Below are 16,654 nucleotides of genomic sequence, written 5' to 3'. Positions count from 1 at the left end.
GTTTGTAAAAACGATTTAAAGGAAAACACCACCGTTTTTTAATATTTTACTATGTTCTTACCTCAACTTAGAAGAATTAATACATACCTATCTTTTTTCAATGCGTGCATTTCATCTTTGCATTGCGCGTTGTGAATGTGTTAGCATTTAGCCTAGCCCCATTCAATGCTAACACATTCACGACACGCTGTGCATAGATGAAGTGCACGCATTGAAAAAAGATAGGTATGTATTAATTCGTCTAAGTTGTGGTAAGAACATAGTAAAATATTAAAAAACAGTGGTGTTTTCCTTTAAATGTCCTAATATAACCAATGACTAGCCTTGGATTAATCTAAACCCTGTCCTGGAAACTTCTCTATGTGATAAATACATTAACACAAAAAATGTGCTAAAAAAAAGAAAACACATCCTTTTTAAAGTGTACATCACACTAAGTATTAAAACACTAAACATACATGGTGAAACATAAGGGCAGGGCATTATGAATCTGACAATCATGTGAATAAAGCCGCAGCGTAACCGCTGCACTTCATGGATATGTACACCTTTTAGTGTGGCATTTTACTTGCAGCAAGATGAACCTGTGTGACAGAAGTCAACAGTTTCAAAAACATTCACTTCCTTTCAGTGATTCTGTGCTGCCTACACAGAAGTTCTTCAGCCGCAACCACACAGGCTGTGTTCAGATACATGATGCATGTATTGACACATCTTTAAACCACTGCAATACTTTACACAGCATGTGTGCAGCCAGCATTTCTTGTTTCTATCTTGTGGTTTGTGGCAAAAACTTACTAACCATTTTAAAGGACAATGATATTTCGACGAAGACACTCTCATGTGATGAAAGTTTGCACATCAGAAGGTATGTTGTAATATTGCTGGGAACTCTGTGTGTTTTATAATTCATCTGTGTTGTTCAGTCGCTGTGACATGTTGGAGGAGTTTTAATGGTCAGGGGCAATGCAGAAAGACATCATTAAAAGATAAACATCTTATGGTGGGAAAACAAAGATGTGTGTTTTAGACAGGAAGCGTTTATTTCTGGGGACACACCTAACAACTTGCTGAAACATTCTGAGATTGGACTCACATACTTGCACACCCTTTTTTTTTTTTTGCATAAATAATGTTTATCTTTTAAAACAGACCACCTTTAATTTATGTTACTTCCTTGTTCAGCTGAAGTCTGCCAATCACAAGCTGCAATACCAAGACTTGGGTAAGAATCTACTCAATCTACTGTTAAAAGTCTACTGTTGGTTTGTCACAAACTTAAAATCAGTACTTGAGAAGTTGGGAATAAATAATTAAGGAATGTTTTATATGACAATAAGTCATTTTAATGTCTGTGGTATTTCATTTAAGGTTTTATAGTTTATTTAATTGCTTTGGCACATTTTCTAAACATTCTCTAAACTGTGGCTGTAAATGTCACAACTGTTTGCTGGAGCTTCATTGCATGTCCGCGAAATGTATTTACTCACCAAAAACATATTTTATTCATGCTTCAAAACCTAGTTTTTGTGTCAGTTATTATGCCAAGGCCACCAGAATATAAAGGGCAGTTTCCTGGACAGGGCGTAATCTAGTCCCAGACTAAAATGCATGTTTGAACTGCTTTAATATAAAAACACCTTGTCCTCACTAATTTAATAACATATATCGGTGACATTGTTTTGTCGATGCACATGCACCTATAGTGTTTTTCGTAAGGCATGTTAATCAAAACTTTTTATAAATAACGCCTAGTCCTGGATTAACCTAAACCCTGTCTAGGAAACCACCCCAAAGTGTTTTTGTCATTGTATAAGCCACACTGTTCAAATTGTGGTGTTGTTTTTTACCATGACCGTCAACTTATATTACTGTAAGGGTTTTTACAAATCGATATTTGTTAAGAAGAGTCAATACTGTAGTACATAGAAAAGAAAATAGGAATATTTCTGCTTATACAGTATTTTTATTTCTTAGTCGCTTTGGAGCATTTCTCAGATTAGAAATTAATTTTTAAAACACTTTGTTCAACCTTCACATCATGAAGTCAGTTATGCACAAAATAAAAGCAAATTCTCATCGTTTTGGACAAATTGCAAATGCTTGATACAATCATGCAGTTGATAATGTACAAATGTCTGCTGTGTGCTACATTTCCAATTGCTTATGTCATTTTCATCCAAATACACTCATTTATGTGTTGAGTCTTACACCTCAAAACATTTAGAAGTTAGTTCATCGCATAAGTCATGACATGCAGAATGGTTGACCTTTTTTGTCGTAGCAAACATTAAAGCCCACTGGACTGACCGTCTAGCTTGTCTTTACTATATATGGGACTCGACGTTGTCTAAATGCCCTTGCTGTTAGTGCCTGCATCAAAAATGCTGCATTCCTTCTTCTGTGCACAGCATTCAGTTGGACAATTACAAGCTGCACAGCAAGTACATTTATAACTTACCACACTATGACTACATACAGTCCTGTCTCCATTTTTCAAGTGTGCCTTGTTTTGGTACTAGGTTACTAGGTTACCAATATCATCCGCTCAAACTTGATGGAAACGCACCTAATTTGCATTTCTTTGTTTTACTTTTTTGCCAATTTTTAGATAAGATTCGCTTCACGTTTGGATGGAAACTCAGCTCATGATCAAGACAGTCAAAATGTTTAACCATGTTGTCAATATAATAAGAGTACACAATTATAGGTGTCAGTATTTTCTGATGTGAAGTTACTTAACAGTGTATGTGAAATATTGATTATAAGAGATTGGACAGAATTCACATTTACTTTTTTTCTGTAAAAAAGTTACACACATTGTGAATAGAAAGGTTAATTGTATAATGTAAAAATTTTTTTATCTTAATCTCAAGAGATTTTCTCCCGATTTTCCAGGCTGTCAGGCAGATTCTCATCACATCACAACAAATATACCGTATTTCGATGCAATGTAGCAAATAATCACTCAGTATGTCTTATACGGTGATCTAAAACTTTACACATTCATTCCCCTTCAGCAATTTATCAATTCAGTTTAATTTACAAAAGTCTAAAAAATAGAAACAAAATGAAAAAATATATTATGACATAAAGGTCAACCATTCTGCATGTCATGACTTAAGCGAAAATGTTTATGTTGTAAGACAATTCAGCAGAAACCAGTATAATGTATTTTGATGAAAATAACATAAGCAATTGAAAATGTAGAAAACAGCAGACTATTGTACATAATCAACTGTATGACTGTATCCAACCATTTGCAATTTGTCCAAAACAATGAGAATTTGCTTTTATGTTGTGCACAGCTGACATGATGATGTGGAAGTGTTTTGAAAAATGAATTCGAGAATTGAGCCAAAGCGACTGAGAAAAACTGTGATTGAAAAACTTGAGCAGAATGTAACTGTGCTATTATGAATATGCAAAATAATTCTCTGTGGTAATCAATAACATGACACACAGCTTTACTTGCTTCAACCAGCTTGCTGGAAAAAGCAGCTTCAATTTTCTCAGTCGCTTTGGTGCATTACATCACTATTTACATTTGCACAACAGTTAATGCAGTTCTCATAAAAATTAGTACAAACTGCAAAACCTGCAACTTGATAACCTGCAAAAGCGTGTCACTTGGATAGGATGTTACAGTTTTTCTCAGTCGCTTTGGTACATTTCTCAGATCAGAATAGAAATTCTCAAAACTGCTTGTTCAATTCTCACATCATTGTGTCACTTGTGCACATCAAAAAAGCAGTTTCTCATTTCTTTGAACAAGTTGCAAATGCTTTGGTACATCCATGCAAATGATTATGTACAATTCTCTGCTTTTTCCTACATTATCAGTTGCTTATGTCATGTTGATCAAAATGTATTATAATGGGTCTCTGTTGAATAGTCTAACCCCCTACAATATTTAGGCATTAGTTCATAGTATAAGTCTTTACATGCAAAATGGTTGAACATGTTGTCAAAAAACAGGATATAGTCAAACATATTTCTATACATTTCCATTAGACATTTTTTCTAAATCTGTCGTGAATTGGTAAATTGCTCCCAGGTGAATCTTGACTTTCTCTAACAGACAGAAACGTCCCCAGCAAGCAAAAACCGAGACGTTGAAATGACTGCTAACTATTGACCCAATATAGTCTGGCTATGAGTAACCCACTTCTACCCTAAATAACCTCGAATTTGGTTACATGCCATTTTTGCCAAAATAACTTGAAGATGTATGATATTCCAACATGTAAGCAAAGTGTGTTCAAGGTGTTTGCTTTCATTTCTTTTACATGTTCTAAAAGTATATGCATCATCTATTCTTGGGCTATGGTTAGACATCTTTTAGACATCTATCATGTTCACTTTTCTACTTTTTTTTTTTATGCTATGCTATGGAGTGCTTGCAGTGCTGTCTTTATCTTTCTTTATGGCAATGACATGGTCTTTCAACGAATTACAGTACAAACAGTAAAAGCGTAAATGTAAATTTTGTCAAGTCTCTTGCAATCAAACTCCCACATAACTTAGACTAAGGTGTAACTTACAATTTGCAATACTTGTCGTCAAAACTTTAGCCATAGTTTACATCAGAACATCACTTCAGAGTAAACTGTTATATTGACAACATGACTAAACAATTTGACTGTCTTATCCGTACACAATGACACAAGGACTTGTTATTCTGATGGCACTGACATGTTCATTGACACAGATATTTAATTTTGAGAGATGAACTAAGTATTTTGAGTAAAAGAGTGGCTTTTCCAGGTTATCCATGATGTTTTGCTATTTGTACAAATTGTTGTGAGAAATGCACTTACTGTTTTGCAAATTGTGAGTATGATTCGAGAAATGTACCAAAGCGACTGAGAAAAACCGTAAAATAGAAGCGTGTTAAAATAGATAGGTCATTCCTCAATAACCAAGTATTCATGCAAAAGAAAGTGTCAGTGTCATCGAGATGAAAAGTCCTGACACCATTGTTTATGAACAAGCTGGTCAAATGGCTTTGTCATGTTTTCGTTATAACAGTTTATTCTATAAATGTTTTCCAATGCAAGAAAGTCAGATCTTGGTGAGGTTTTCAAAATGGCAGCTGCATCAAGAAGAACACCAATCTACTCAACCTCTGAAGTTATTTCCATTTATTTGTGTTTTCTGAGAAACCTGAAAAATGACTTAGGCAATTATTTTAGGAAGGTGACAATATGTTCTTTGGGCTGCTCAACTGACTAAATGTTGTGGAGGTTGAACTAACTGTTGTGCGAATGTAAATAGTGATGTGAGAAATGCACCAAAGCAACTGTGAAAAACTCAGTCTATTTTTATCTAAACTTTATCTATTGTGCAATTGTACAGCCACAGCGAGACAGAGAGAGCAAGAGCGAGAAGATACATAGGGATAGATAGATAGATAGATAGATAGATAGATAGATAGATAGATAGATAGATAGATAGATAGATAGATAGATAGATAGATAGATAGATAGATAGATAGATAGATAGATAGATAGATAGAGTGATTTTGCAAGTTCTCCCACTTAGAAATCATGGAGGGGTCTGAAATTGTCATCGTAGGTGCATGTCCACTGTGAGAGACATAACCTAAAAAAAATCCAGAAAGCACAATGTATTATTTTTTAAGTATTTATTTGTATGATACAACTGCAAATAAGTATTTGAACACCTGAGAAAATCAATGTTAATATTTGGTACAGTAGCCTTTATTTGCAATTACAGAGGTCAAACGTTTCCTGTAGTTTTTTCACCAGCTATGCACACACTGCAGGAGGGATTTGGCCCACTCCTCCACTCAGATCTTCTTTAGATCAGTCAGGTTTCTGGCCTGCCGCTAAGAAACACGAGGTTTAAGCTCCCTCCAAAGATTCTCTATTGGGTTTAGGTCTGGAGACTGGCTATGCCAGGCCAGAACCTTGATATGCTTCTTACAGAGCCACTCCTTTGTTATCCTGGCTGTGTGCTTCGGGTCATTGTCATGTTGGAAGACCCAGCCTTAACCCATCTTCAATGGTCTCACAGAGGGAAGGTGGTTGTTCCCCAAAATCTCGCATTACATGGCCCCGGTCATCCTCTCCTTAATACAGTGCAGTTTCCCTGTCCCATGTGCAGAAAACACCCCCAAAGCATGATGCTACCACCCCCATGCTTCACAGGAGGGATGGTGTTCTTGGGATGGTACTTATCATTCTTTTCCTCCAAACACATTTAGTGGAATTATGACCAAAAAGTTCTATTTTGGTCTCATCTGACCACATGACTTTCTCCCATGGCTCCTCTGAATCATCCAAATGGTCATTGGCAAACTTAAGACGGGCCTGGACATGTGCTGGTTTAAGCAGGGGAACCTTCCGTGCCATGCATGATTTCAAACCATGACGACTTAGTGTATTACCAACAGTAACCTTGGAAACGGTGGTCCCAGCTCTTTTCAGGTCATTGACCCGCTCCTCCCGTGTAGTTCTGGGCTGATATCTCACCTTTCTTAGGATCATTGAGACCCCACAAGGTGAGATCTTGCATGGAGCACCAGTCCGAGGGAGATTGACAGTCATGTTTAGCTTCTTCCATTTTCTAATGATTGCTCCAACAGTGGACCTTTTTTCACCAAGCTGCTTGGCAATTTCCCGTAGCCCTTTTCAGCCTTGTGGAGGTGTACAATTTTGTCCCTAGTGTCTTTGGATTGCTCTTTGGTCTTGGCCATGTTAGTAGTTTTTTACTGATTGTATGGGGTGGACAGGTGTCTTTATGCAGCTAAAGACCTCAAACAGGTGCATCTAATTTAGGATAATAAATGGAGTGCAGGTGGACATTTTAAAAGCAGACTAACAGGTCTTTGAGGATTTTTTTGGATTTTTTTTAGATTATGTCTCTCACAGTGGACATGCACCTCCGATGACAATTTCAGACCCCTCCATGATTTCTAAGTGGGAGAACTCGCAAAATAGCAGGATGTTCAAATACATATTTTCCTCACTGTAGATAAATAGATAGAATGGCAGGTGAGTGAGACAGAGTGAGCGAGGGGAGAGAGAGATGTCGAGACAGACAGACAGACAGACAGACAAAAAATACAGACGATGACAAAAAAACAGACAAAGAGATAGGCAGATCAAAAGAATGAGAGAGTGATCAAGTGAGATAGAGAGAGAGACAGGTCAAAAAAGACAGACAGACTATCTTGAATGCTTTTTACATAATAATGAAACTAATAAACTTCCACTTCTGATACTTCCACAGCGCCCTTAAAGAATTATGACAAGGCCTTTACCACTCACTCTTCTTATATTATTCATGATCATCAGCTTAATCTATGGTTGGTTGTTTATGCTCAATGAGCAAAATCACCACTTCAGCAATGGCTCCTTAAAAACCAACATTACAATATTGTTGTGGCACTGGCCGTTTGGCATCCAGTACAGCCTGGCAGGAGATGTATGTCTAAAGGACTATGGCATCGCCGGATGTCATTTAATAGACAATCGATCACTGATGGAGAGCGCCAACTTGGTGGTCTTTCATAATGCTGAGCTGAAGTATCGAAAAGAGCACCTGCCTCTGGATCTCCCTCGGCCAGCCTCTCAGAGGTGGGTGTGGCTCTCTTTGGAAGCTTATAACGGTAACTTGGCAGCGTACAAAAACCTCTTCAACCTCACGATGTCATATCACCCACAAGCTGACATCACTGTGCCCTATGGGAAGTTGATAGTCAAGGAGAGACCAAGTCAAGACTTTGTTATCCCAAAGAACAAGAGTCATGAAGTTTGCTGGGTGGTCAGCAACTACCAGAAATGGCAAAGCAGGAGCGCCGTGTACCAAAAGCTGAGGCAAAACATTAATGTGCAGGTGTACGGATATTTCGTCAAACGGCCACTACGGATGGCGGCTTTGCTGCCGACGATTTCGCAGTGTTATTTCTATCTGGCCTTTGAAAATACAGAGTCTCGTCACTACATAACAGAAAAACTCTGGAGAAATGCATTCCTGGCTGGGGCCGTGCCTGTGGTGCTGGGTCCGCCACGAGGAGATTATGAGGAAGTCGCACCTCCGAAATCCTTTATTCATGTGAATGACTTTAATTCTACAGAGGAACTGGCTAAGTATCTCAGAAGCCTAACAAAAGATCCAGAAAAGTATAACGCATACTTTACCTGGCGACAAAACTACACAGTCAAGCTGTACACAGATTGGAGAGAAAGACTTTGCAATATCTGTCCCTTATATGAACGATTTCCAATTAAAAAGATTTACAAGGATTTAGGAACTTGGACGAAGTGGTAGAATAACATTTTGCTTGAATAATTTTAACTTTTTGAGCACTTTAAACAATTGCGGTAATTGTGAAGGAGCAGAATGCTACTCTCACACTAGTGTGATATTTAAAGTGACATTCCACTTTGAAAAAAATTATGCTCATTTTCCAGCTCCCCTAAAGTTAAACATTTGATTCTTACCTTTTTGGAATCCATTCAGCTGATCTCCGGGTCTGGCAGTAGCACTTTTGGCATAGCTTGGCATAATCCGTTGAATCTGATTGGACCATTGGCATTGCGCTGGAAGGTGACCAAAGAGTTTCGATATCTTTCCTATTTAAAACTTGACTCTTCTGTAGTTACATTGTGTACTAAGACTGACGGAAAATTACAAGTTGCGATTTTCTAGACAGATATGGCTAGGAACAATACTCTCAATCTGCCGTAATAATCAAGGACTTTGCTGATGTAACATGGTTGCAGCAGGCGCAGTGATATTACACAGTGCCTGAAAATAGTCCACTGCCATTGAAGGGACTATTTTTGGGAAGAGTCAAGATTTAAATGAGAGGAAAATCGAGGCTATTTGGTTATTTTTTGGCGCAGTGCTAGTGGTCTAATCAGATTCAATGGATTGTGCTGAGCTGTGCTAAAAGTGCTAGCGCCTTTAAAAGGGACATAATGTGACTTTTTCCAGTTTAAGTGCTATGAATGGGTCGCTTCTATCAACCTAGAAAATGTGAAAAAGAACAACCCAGTAACTTAGATTTGGTAAACCATTCTCTGCAAGCATGTGAAAAAATACTTCATTGAAATCTGGCTACCCTTGTGATTTCAGAAAGGGATAATATTGCCCCTTTTTTGGTCATTTAGTGCAGAGATCATCTCATTTCCATTTAACAGGACACACCCAAAAACAGCACATTTTTGCTCACAACTACAAAGTGGCGATTTTAACATGATATAATAAATGATCTATATAACACAATCTTTAATGTTTGCACATAATGTCTTTGCAGTTTGTGCGTCTAAAACAAAGGTGTGGTTCTTCTGTGGCATCATGTAGCATTGTTAAGAGTGTATGTGTCATTAAAGCACAAAGTGCTGATGTGCACTTATATGGGTATGAAGAAGCACTAGTGTAAAAATGTGAGTCTGAGGCCCTGGTGTGAACTAAGACCACAACCAGCAAACCTGTTTCCTCTCATCAACAGGCCTATATATCTTTAAAGGGTGTGACCATGTTAGTTATTTTAGAGTAACCGATTTGCAACTGTGGTTTTTGAACTGTGATTCAAAAGCTGCTTGCATGTCTAGGCTAGATAAAAAAATTTAATGCAAATAATCATGCAGCAGACCATACATGCATGACATTTCTAAAATAAAAGAAAACAATGTGCATGTAGTATTTCTGAATGAATTCATTCATGTGTAAAACATTTCAAGCTGGTTAAACCTAGAAATTTTACCTGGTGCCTTTAAAATGTGAGTTAAATAAACTTGAAAATATCTATTAAATCTGGGGCAGTTTCCCAGACAGGGATTAGACTAGTCCTAGACTAAAATAAATGTAAAAGCAATATCCTCTTGTGTCATATCGAAATCCTCCCCCTTTTTTTAACATCCTTGCACTGTAGAAGATACTTTGCTGCCTTAAGGTTTTTTGTTGAGTCGGCTCGGATTTACAAGTCATTTCAACTTACTATTATTTATCTTGACTAGAGATGAGTTGTTATAACTACATGTGAGTTGTTACAACTTATGGGATTGAGTTGACTTTTCTCAACTATATTTTATAAGTTGTGACAACTCATCTCTGTTGAAATGACTTGTAAATCTGAGTTGATTTAACGAGATATTTTGGGGCAGTAAAGTATTTTTTACAGTGTGGTTAAGACTTCTTATTTGTGACTGGCATTGTTTTGGTCTTCCCTTTGTGTCTCTGCTTTCGTCACTAGGCATCGCACGCTGATCTGGTAAATGCGTATTGGTCGCTACTGGAAAATAGTTATTTTAGCTTATAAAGTTTTGAATACACATATTTTTCTTAAGAAAAATTGCCCTCAGAAGGCCTTCATTTTATTTTTGTGAATTACTTCTGTGAAGGTTGGATGTACTTTTTTGGGCATGAAAGTCATGGACCCTGTTTTCAATTATAATAAAGCTTGGAAGAACCAGAATTTTATCTAAGATAACTCAAATTGTCTTTGTCTGAAAGATGATGCACACATGTATCTCGACTGGCTTGATAGCAAGTAAATTCAGGGGCTATTTTGCATTTTTTGCTGAACTGTCCCTTTAAGGCCTTTTTTCACAGAGATGTCTTAAAGGGACAGTTCACCTTAAAATTAAAATTCTGTCATCATTTACTCATCCTCATGTTGTTCTAAACCTGTATGAATTTCTTTTTTCTGATAAACACAAAAGAAGATATTTTGAGAAATGACACACAGCAGATAGTGACCATTGACTTCCAAAGTAGGAATAAAAATATAATGGAATTTAATGGGTACTGTTAACTATGTGCTTACCATAATTTATCAAAATATTTTCTTCATCATTTATCACAGTACTTCCAAAATATTTGCTTCCTACTATGGAAGTCAATGGTCACTTACTCCTGTGTGTTTACCATCATTTCATAAAATATCTTCTTTTGTGTTCATGCTATCAAAATAAGAAACATACAGTTACAAACATCTTTTCATATACTATATTGCACATGATTTCAAATGACATCATACAAACCAATTTTTTTTCACATTTAAGGGGAAAATTTTCATTACCGCAACGTGTCCATGACTGGATTTGGGTTCTTTGACATGGAAATATTTATAATTAAAAAATCTAAAAAATAAAAAGCTTCAGTGCATGTTATGCTATAAACATTTACACTTCAGAAACATGTGGTAATATTTGGTGATCATTGTAGACAATAATAAGGATTATAAATGTGTCCAAGGCCAATTTTCTCATCCTCCGCAACAATTTTCAATCATTGTTTAAGCCCTCAAGGAACTAACATTTTCAACAACAACAAAAAAATAGTTGGAAGGGACATAATTGACTGCGACACTCAAGATGGCTACCAGGTAAGAAGTTCTTATTTTTTCTCTCCAGATAAAAGTTGAACAACGTTTTAGTTCTCATTTCCAAAACATGAGTTTGTAAATGCATTTAATGTAACATCATGTTGCAGTAATGATAATCTAAAAAATGTAAATAATTTTATAGGAATTTTTTTCAATCCTCTGAAAATAATGGTTACAGTGTAAAAAAATCCGTAGAAATTACAATGGTATTGCAGCTGGGTTGCCGGTAAATTACCGTAGATTTAAATTTATGTTATTTACTGGCAAGAGTTTGTTCAAAGATAAATACATTTTTAAATATTAACAAGTCTATACAGAATAAAACTATTCAATAACAGCCTCATGCAAAGCATTCTGCAAATTTCTACGGATTTTTTTTACAGTGTACAAGATTAAGGTCTGAACTTGCTATATGTCCAAAAAAATTGGCTTCAAGGTCTTTTAAAAAATTCTGATGCTGGACACCTAAATCTGGATTTTGTGAGAATTACCCAGAAAGGACTGAGGTTATGGAGCTCAGTCTCTGATCTCTACCCCATTAAAAACATGTGGGGTGGGATTAAAAATGCTGTTGCTGAAGCAAACCCTAAATTTGATCAGGAACTGGATGAAATACTCATTTCTAGGTGCCAGGTTGACTCGACTTGACACAGATGTGCTAAGGGTTATGCAACTAAATATTAGTAATTCAAATCTTTAAATCTAAAGAGAAACACCTTTTTTAACATCTTAATATTCAATTATTATTTTCTTTGCTTCCCTTTTAAAGGACAAGACAGACGTGTAAAATTTTGTTAATGCTTTGATTTGAAATCAAATGTGTAATGTTTTCAATTCTTTTGAAATAAGGAAACCTATTTATAAAATTTCTGTACTTTTTCCGCTTTTATTAGTATACGGTTGTATTTTTTGAACAACTGTATGTGCTGTGGTTAAGTCTTGTTTCTATCAACTTCGTCTCTTAGCAGTAAAGGTTAAGCCCTTTTTGTCTGATAAGAATCTTGAAACTGTCATGCATGAATTTGTATCATATCGACTAGGCATATTGTAACCTCTCAGACTTGAATCACACACTTCCAGTTAGCTCAAAATGCCCCAGACCGGCTTCTCAAAGGGAAGTGTGAAAGTGATCACTTTACACTGGTTCTGATTTCACTTTATTGCTTGCCTGTCAAATATCAAAATGAGAATTGAAGTTGCGATTTGCTTTTCAGTCTTTGCAGAACCAGGCACCTATCTGAACCACTACATCCGCTTTCTCAGTTTAGATCTGGGGATATGGGGCTTTCAATATCCTATTCGTATTACCATCTTTTGTTATTAGCTTTAGTTTTTTTTATCGTTTCTCTAGTTTTTAATTTTGTTAGGGTGTCATTTTTGTGTCTCTCTTAACCTTGTAAAGCACTTTGGTCAATCATCCTATATCAAAACCATGTTTGTAAAAACAAGTTACAATACTAGTTTGACTCACACTAAAACACAAACACAGAAATGACTGTCAAATGAAATTTGGTTTAATTGCTACACAGTGAGAAACTGTACGTGTTGATTGCAATAGAGCAGCATTTCAATAATTTATCAAATATGGCTTCCATTTACATGCATAGGGAATGATAGACATAGAATAAGGCACATTAAAGCTCTACAGACTTAGTAACTGGCAGCAAATTGTATCTACATCACCCTGATAAACATTTGCATTCACAATTCTTTTCAATTGAGATTGGAGGAGAGTGCAGGCATTTAGAGAAGAACAGTGACTGATGTTCTTTGGGGATCGTCTGAAAAGATCTCCTCCAAATGATAAAAGAAAAAAAATCCATCTCATTAGACAAAATATAAACTTGGTCCCAAATTTGCAGCCAGTTGAGATTTGAGCGATTTGACTAGAAATCACAAAGACATGTGAAAACTTTGAAGTCAGCAAATATTGAACTAGAGACAAACATATGTACATTAAAACCGTTACATGAGCAAAGCAGTAAACGAGTAGGGGTGTGCGACAAATCGCAGGCGAATCTCATGCGCATCTCATCAGTAAAGCCAGTTTCGTGATTAGTAATAAATCGCCATCACCTGCTTTCAAATGGAGCGGCATTTACTACACAAAGCCGTATTTCACTGAGAAGCTCGGCAAAATCGTGGACAAATAGCCTCCGATAATGTATGCGATTTTGCCGAGCTTCTCAGTGAAATACAGCTTTGTGTAGTAAATGCCGCTCCATTTGAAAGCAGGTGATGGCGATTTACTACTAATCACGAAACTGGCTTTACTGATGAGATACGCATGAGAATCGCAGGCGATTTATCGCCCACCCCTATAAACAAGTTATTAAAACAACTATAAAATTATAATTTGAACCCATGATGTGCAAACGCATTAATTCATCAAATAATCCATTAAACAGTGACGCATCAGGCTGAAGCCGAAAGGAGACACCATAAATGTAGAGCATCCCAAGGCACATTAAAAAAGGACCAAGTAACATGCAATTTACATAAAAATAAATCCGTGATTTGGTATTTTATAAACATCGATTAAAATTTGCCTTGCACCTGTAAGGTCATCGTCCCACTCCGACCAATAAATGTGACCCAGGTGTTCAGACAAAGTAGTAGGATGGTTTGGGAAACGGAGCGCATCACCTGGTCAGGTTAACTGGTGAGATGACCCACCAGTCCAGGGTGCAGGGCGTTTTTAAAAACCTCCGGTCGATGGAGGGGTGGCATGTATAGGGCAGGGGCTCCTCCAGGATGGGCTGGTCCAGGATAGCCTTGCACCGGAAGGGCTGTGCCACCCATGTGAGGAGGAGGTGGTGGGCTCTGCTCATAGTATTGACCATCAAGGCAGTCATCATCAAAGGGCAACGCCAGGCGTTTTCCCTTTTGTCGTCGATTGCAGAACCACACACGCACCACCTAAAACAAACATGAAAACGTTTAGGGTCAGGTCCAAGCATTTTTTATTGCGATGTAACAAAATGACTTTGAAGCACACTTACATCTCTTTCCAGGCCTAGGTCATCAGATATGTGCGTAATCTCTAGAGTGTTGGGTTTGGGGCACTTCACAAAGTACGACTCGAGAGCAGAACGGACGGTGCCTTCCAAACTCGTTCTCCTTTTTCTTTTTCGCGTGTCAACAAAAACCCGTTCAATCTTGTACATCTGGAAATTATTAAAAAGTGGGATGTGAAACAAGCAATCTAATAAGCAATGAACATCAAAGAGAAAAAATGAGCTCCTATTAGTGCAAATTGGTGACATTCAGTATTTCCCTAATAAGCATGTATGTCAATACAAAGTAGCTTTTTTGGTGACATCATTGGTGAACAATATTGAATTTTGGGTGATCTGACAAGATCATTGTTAAAATATTAGCTAAGTGTTAAGATAAAACTATTTCAACAGCATGTTTGCCGGCAACACCCTTTGAAACACTGGTGATGAAGTAACACTAATGTAAAAATTGTGCAAGTTGGTCATTTGCATATGGTTGTCCACTTTCACAGCGTCTTGGGAACATTGTGCAATGTACTTACATCCTGTGGATTTTCAGAGTTCTCAGCCTCATTCAACCACCTCTGTAGTAATGGTTTCAGTTTGCACATATTCTTGAAACTAAGTTGAAGCGCCTCAAAACGACAGATGGTTGTTTGGCTGAACATTTTTCCTAAAAACAAAGTAGCAACATTTAAACACGTGGGAACATTGGAATAAATGTAAATTTTACATTTATGCACATATGGAGTATAACATGGTTAAATGCACCAAACCTACCATACAGATTTCCCAGAGCGAGCCCAACATCTGCCTGCGTAAAACCCAGAGTAATGCGCTTGTGCTTCAGCTCTTTAGCAAACTGCTCCAAATTCTCCGTGGTCAGATTCTCCTAAAAAAATCAAAACAATACAATTATACTCAGTGATAGACATCAAATATAATAAAATAACAGATAATCCATTTAAAACTAACATCTTACCTCTTCTTCAGAATCACTGCATCCTCCACTGGACGACCCACTGCTTCTCGGAGCGGTTTGCGCCTGACCAGACTGCATGTTTTGCGCAGAGCCCCCGTTGAAAAATCCAGGACTTCCGAAGCCATTCCCCGGTGGGGAGGGTGATAACGAGGGTGAGGATGCGGTTGGTGTCGGGGGAGCTTGAGAAATATTAGCGGGGGCCGTGATGTGAGATAGGCCGGGCCAAAAGTTAGGGTTCCACGGTGTGGAATAATACATCCCGGTGGCCACAGATGATGTCCCAGGGATGTGGTTAAATTGTGATTGAGGTTTGTTTTCCTCGCTGGCGTACTCATCAACATCTTTCTCAGTTTTCACTTCAGAAGGCATCTTGATCTGCTCCCTGGTTTCAGCGATTGGTGGGCTGATGTTTGCAGGCTGGGCGGTTGCGGTCGCCCCCGCGACCTGCCCCGTGAACTCGGGTGCCGCAAAAGGGTACCAGTGTCTGGGTTGCACAAAATCACCGCTTTGTAAATCATTAGACTTAAAATCGCCTGAAAATGGGAAAAAACTTTGCGTTGGTGGAGGGTTGATCCCATTGAAATGTGCCTTGTTAAAAATCAGACTCGGATCCTGAAGCACGCCGTGCGCAAACTGCAACGACGCACCGCCAAGTCCATCCAGGCCCGTGGTTTGAGAATACATGGCCCTGTTAATCTCGTACGCTCGGCTGTTGCAGTCTCCTCCATTCGAGCTCTGGTGTCTCTCCGTCATTTTCTCACAAATCTCTTGAGACTTCAGGCAAGAACACGTGGATGCTGGTCTGGTACTCAATAAACGGTGATCAGTAGCTCCATGCCAAGACGCACTTGTAAATTATCCAAAAGCAATCTTCAGTTTTGCGCAAAATCAGTTTGTGCGCCTTAGTATTATTAGCCTATGTGGATACGTGCGCAAAGCTTGCTGGTGCGCCTGTGATGGCCATCAATTAGGCCCGCAGAATGGGTCAGTAGATCACCAACACCCACCTTACAAACAACTTCGAAACCTCAAATCTGGCCCTGTCCCACACAGGTTTTCCTAATCAATTGAAGTAGGAGGCTGGGGTCTTAACCATCTCCTCTCCTATTGGTCACCTGAGACAATAAGCCACAGCTGACGGTGAATTTGTGAATGAACTTGGTTTTCCTATTGGGTGAGGAGGGCGCGTTTGGGAATGTGGGGTGTCTACGTATTTTCGCACTATGGGTATTTTCTAAAAGTGCACAAATAATAACTATTTTTTCTTTAAAAAGTCATAATAAGTATACGTCCAGCCGTCCACACATTTTT

At 37.9% G+C, this 16,654-nt stretch overlaps 2 protein-coding genes across 2 annotated transcripts; one reads left to right on the top strand and one right to left on the bottom strand.

Moving 5' to 3' along the window:
• Positions 1-395: 395 nt before the first annotated feature.
• Positions 396-9,919, top strand: fut7 (fucosyltransferase 7 (alpha (1,3) fucosyltransferase)). Its single transcript, XM_055181094.2, has 3 exons — positions 396-868; positions 1,186-1,225; positions 7,258-9,919. Exon 3 carries the CDS (start codon positions 7,273-7,275, stop codon positions 8,296-8,298), a length of 1,026 nt encoding a protein of 341 aa, XP_055037069.2. The 5' UTR covers positions 396-868; positions 1,186-1,225; positions 7,258-7,272; the 3' UTR covers positions 8,299-9,919.
• A 3,827-nt stretch (positions 9,920-13,746) lies between these two features.
• Positions 13,747-16,404, bottom strand: pou5f3 (POU domain, class 5, transcription factor 3). The gene is made up of 5 exons (XM_055180932.2): positions 15,344-16,404; positions 15,142-15,253; positions 14,904-15,034; positions 14,365-14,529; positions 13,747-14,281 (listed from the first exon to the last, which is right to left on the bottom strand). The coding sequence occupies exons 1-5, from the start codon at positions 16,094-16,096 to the stop codon at positions 14,018-14,020; spliced, it is 1,425 nt and encodes a 474-aa protein (XP_055036907.1). The 5' UTR covers positions 16,097-16,404; the 3' UTR covers positions 13,747-14,017.
• Positions 16,405-16,654: the final 250 nt, after the last annotated feature.

The sequence above is a fragment of the Misgurnus anguillicaudatus genome, chromosome 9 (assembly GCF_027580225.2).
Source record: "Misgurnus anguillicaudatus chromosome 9, ASM2758022v2, whole genome shotgun sequence".
Lineage (NCBI taxonomy): Eukaryota > Metazoa > Chordata > Actinopteri > Cypriniformes > Cobitidae > Misgurnus > Misgurnus anguillicaudatus.
Note: the sequence above shows the minus strand (reverse complement) of the source record. Positions and strands in the feature narration are given on the sequence as shown.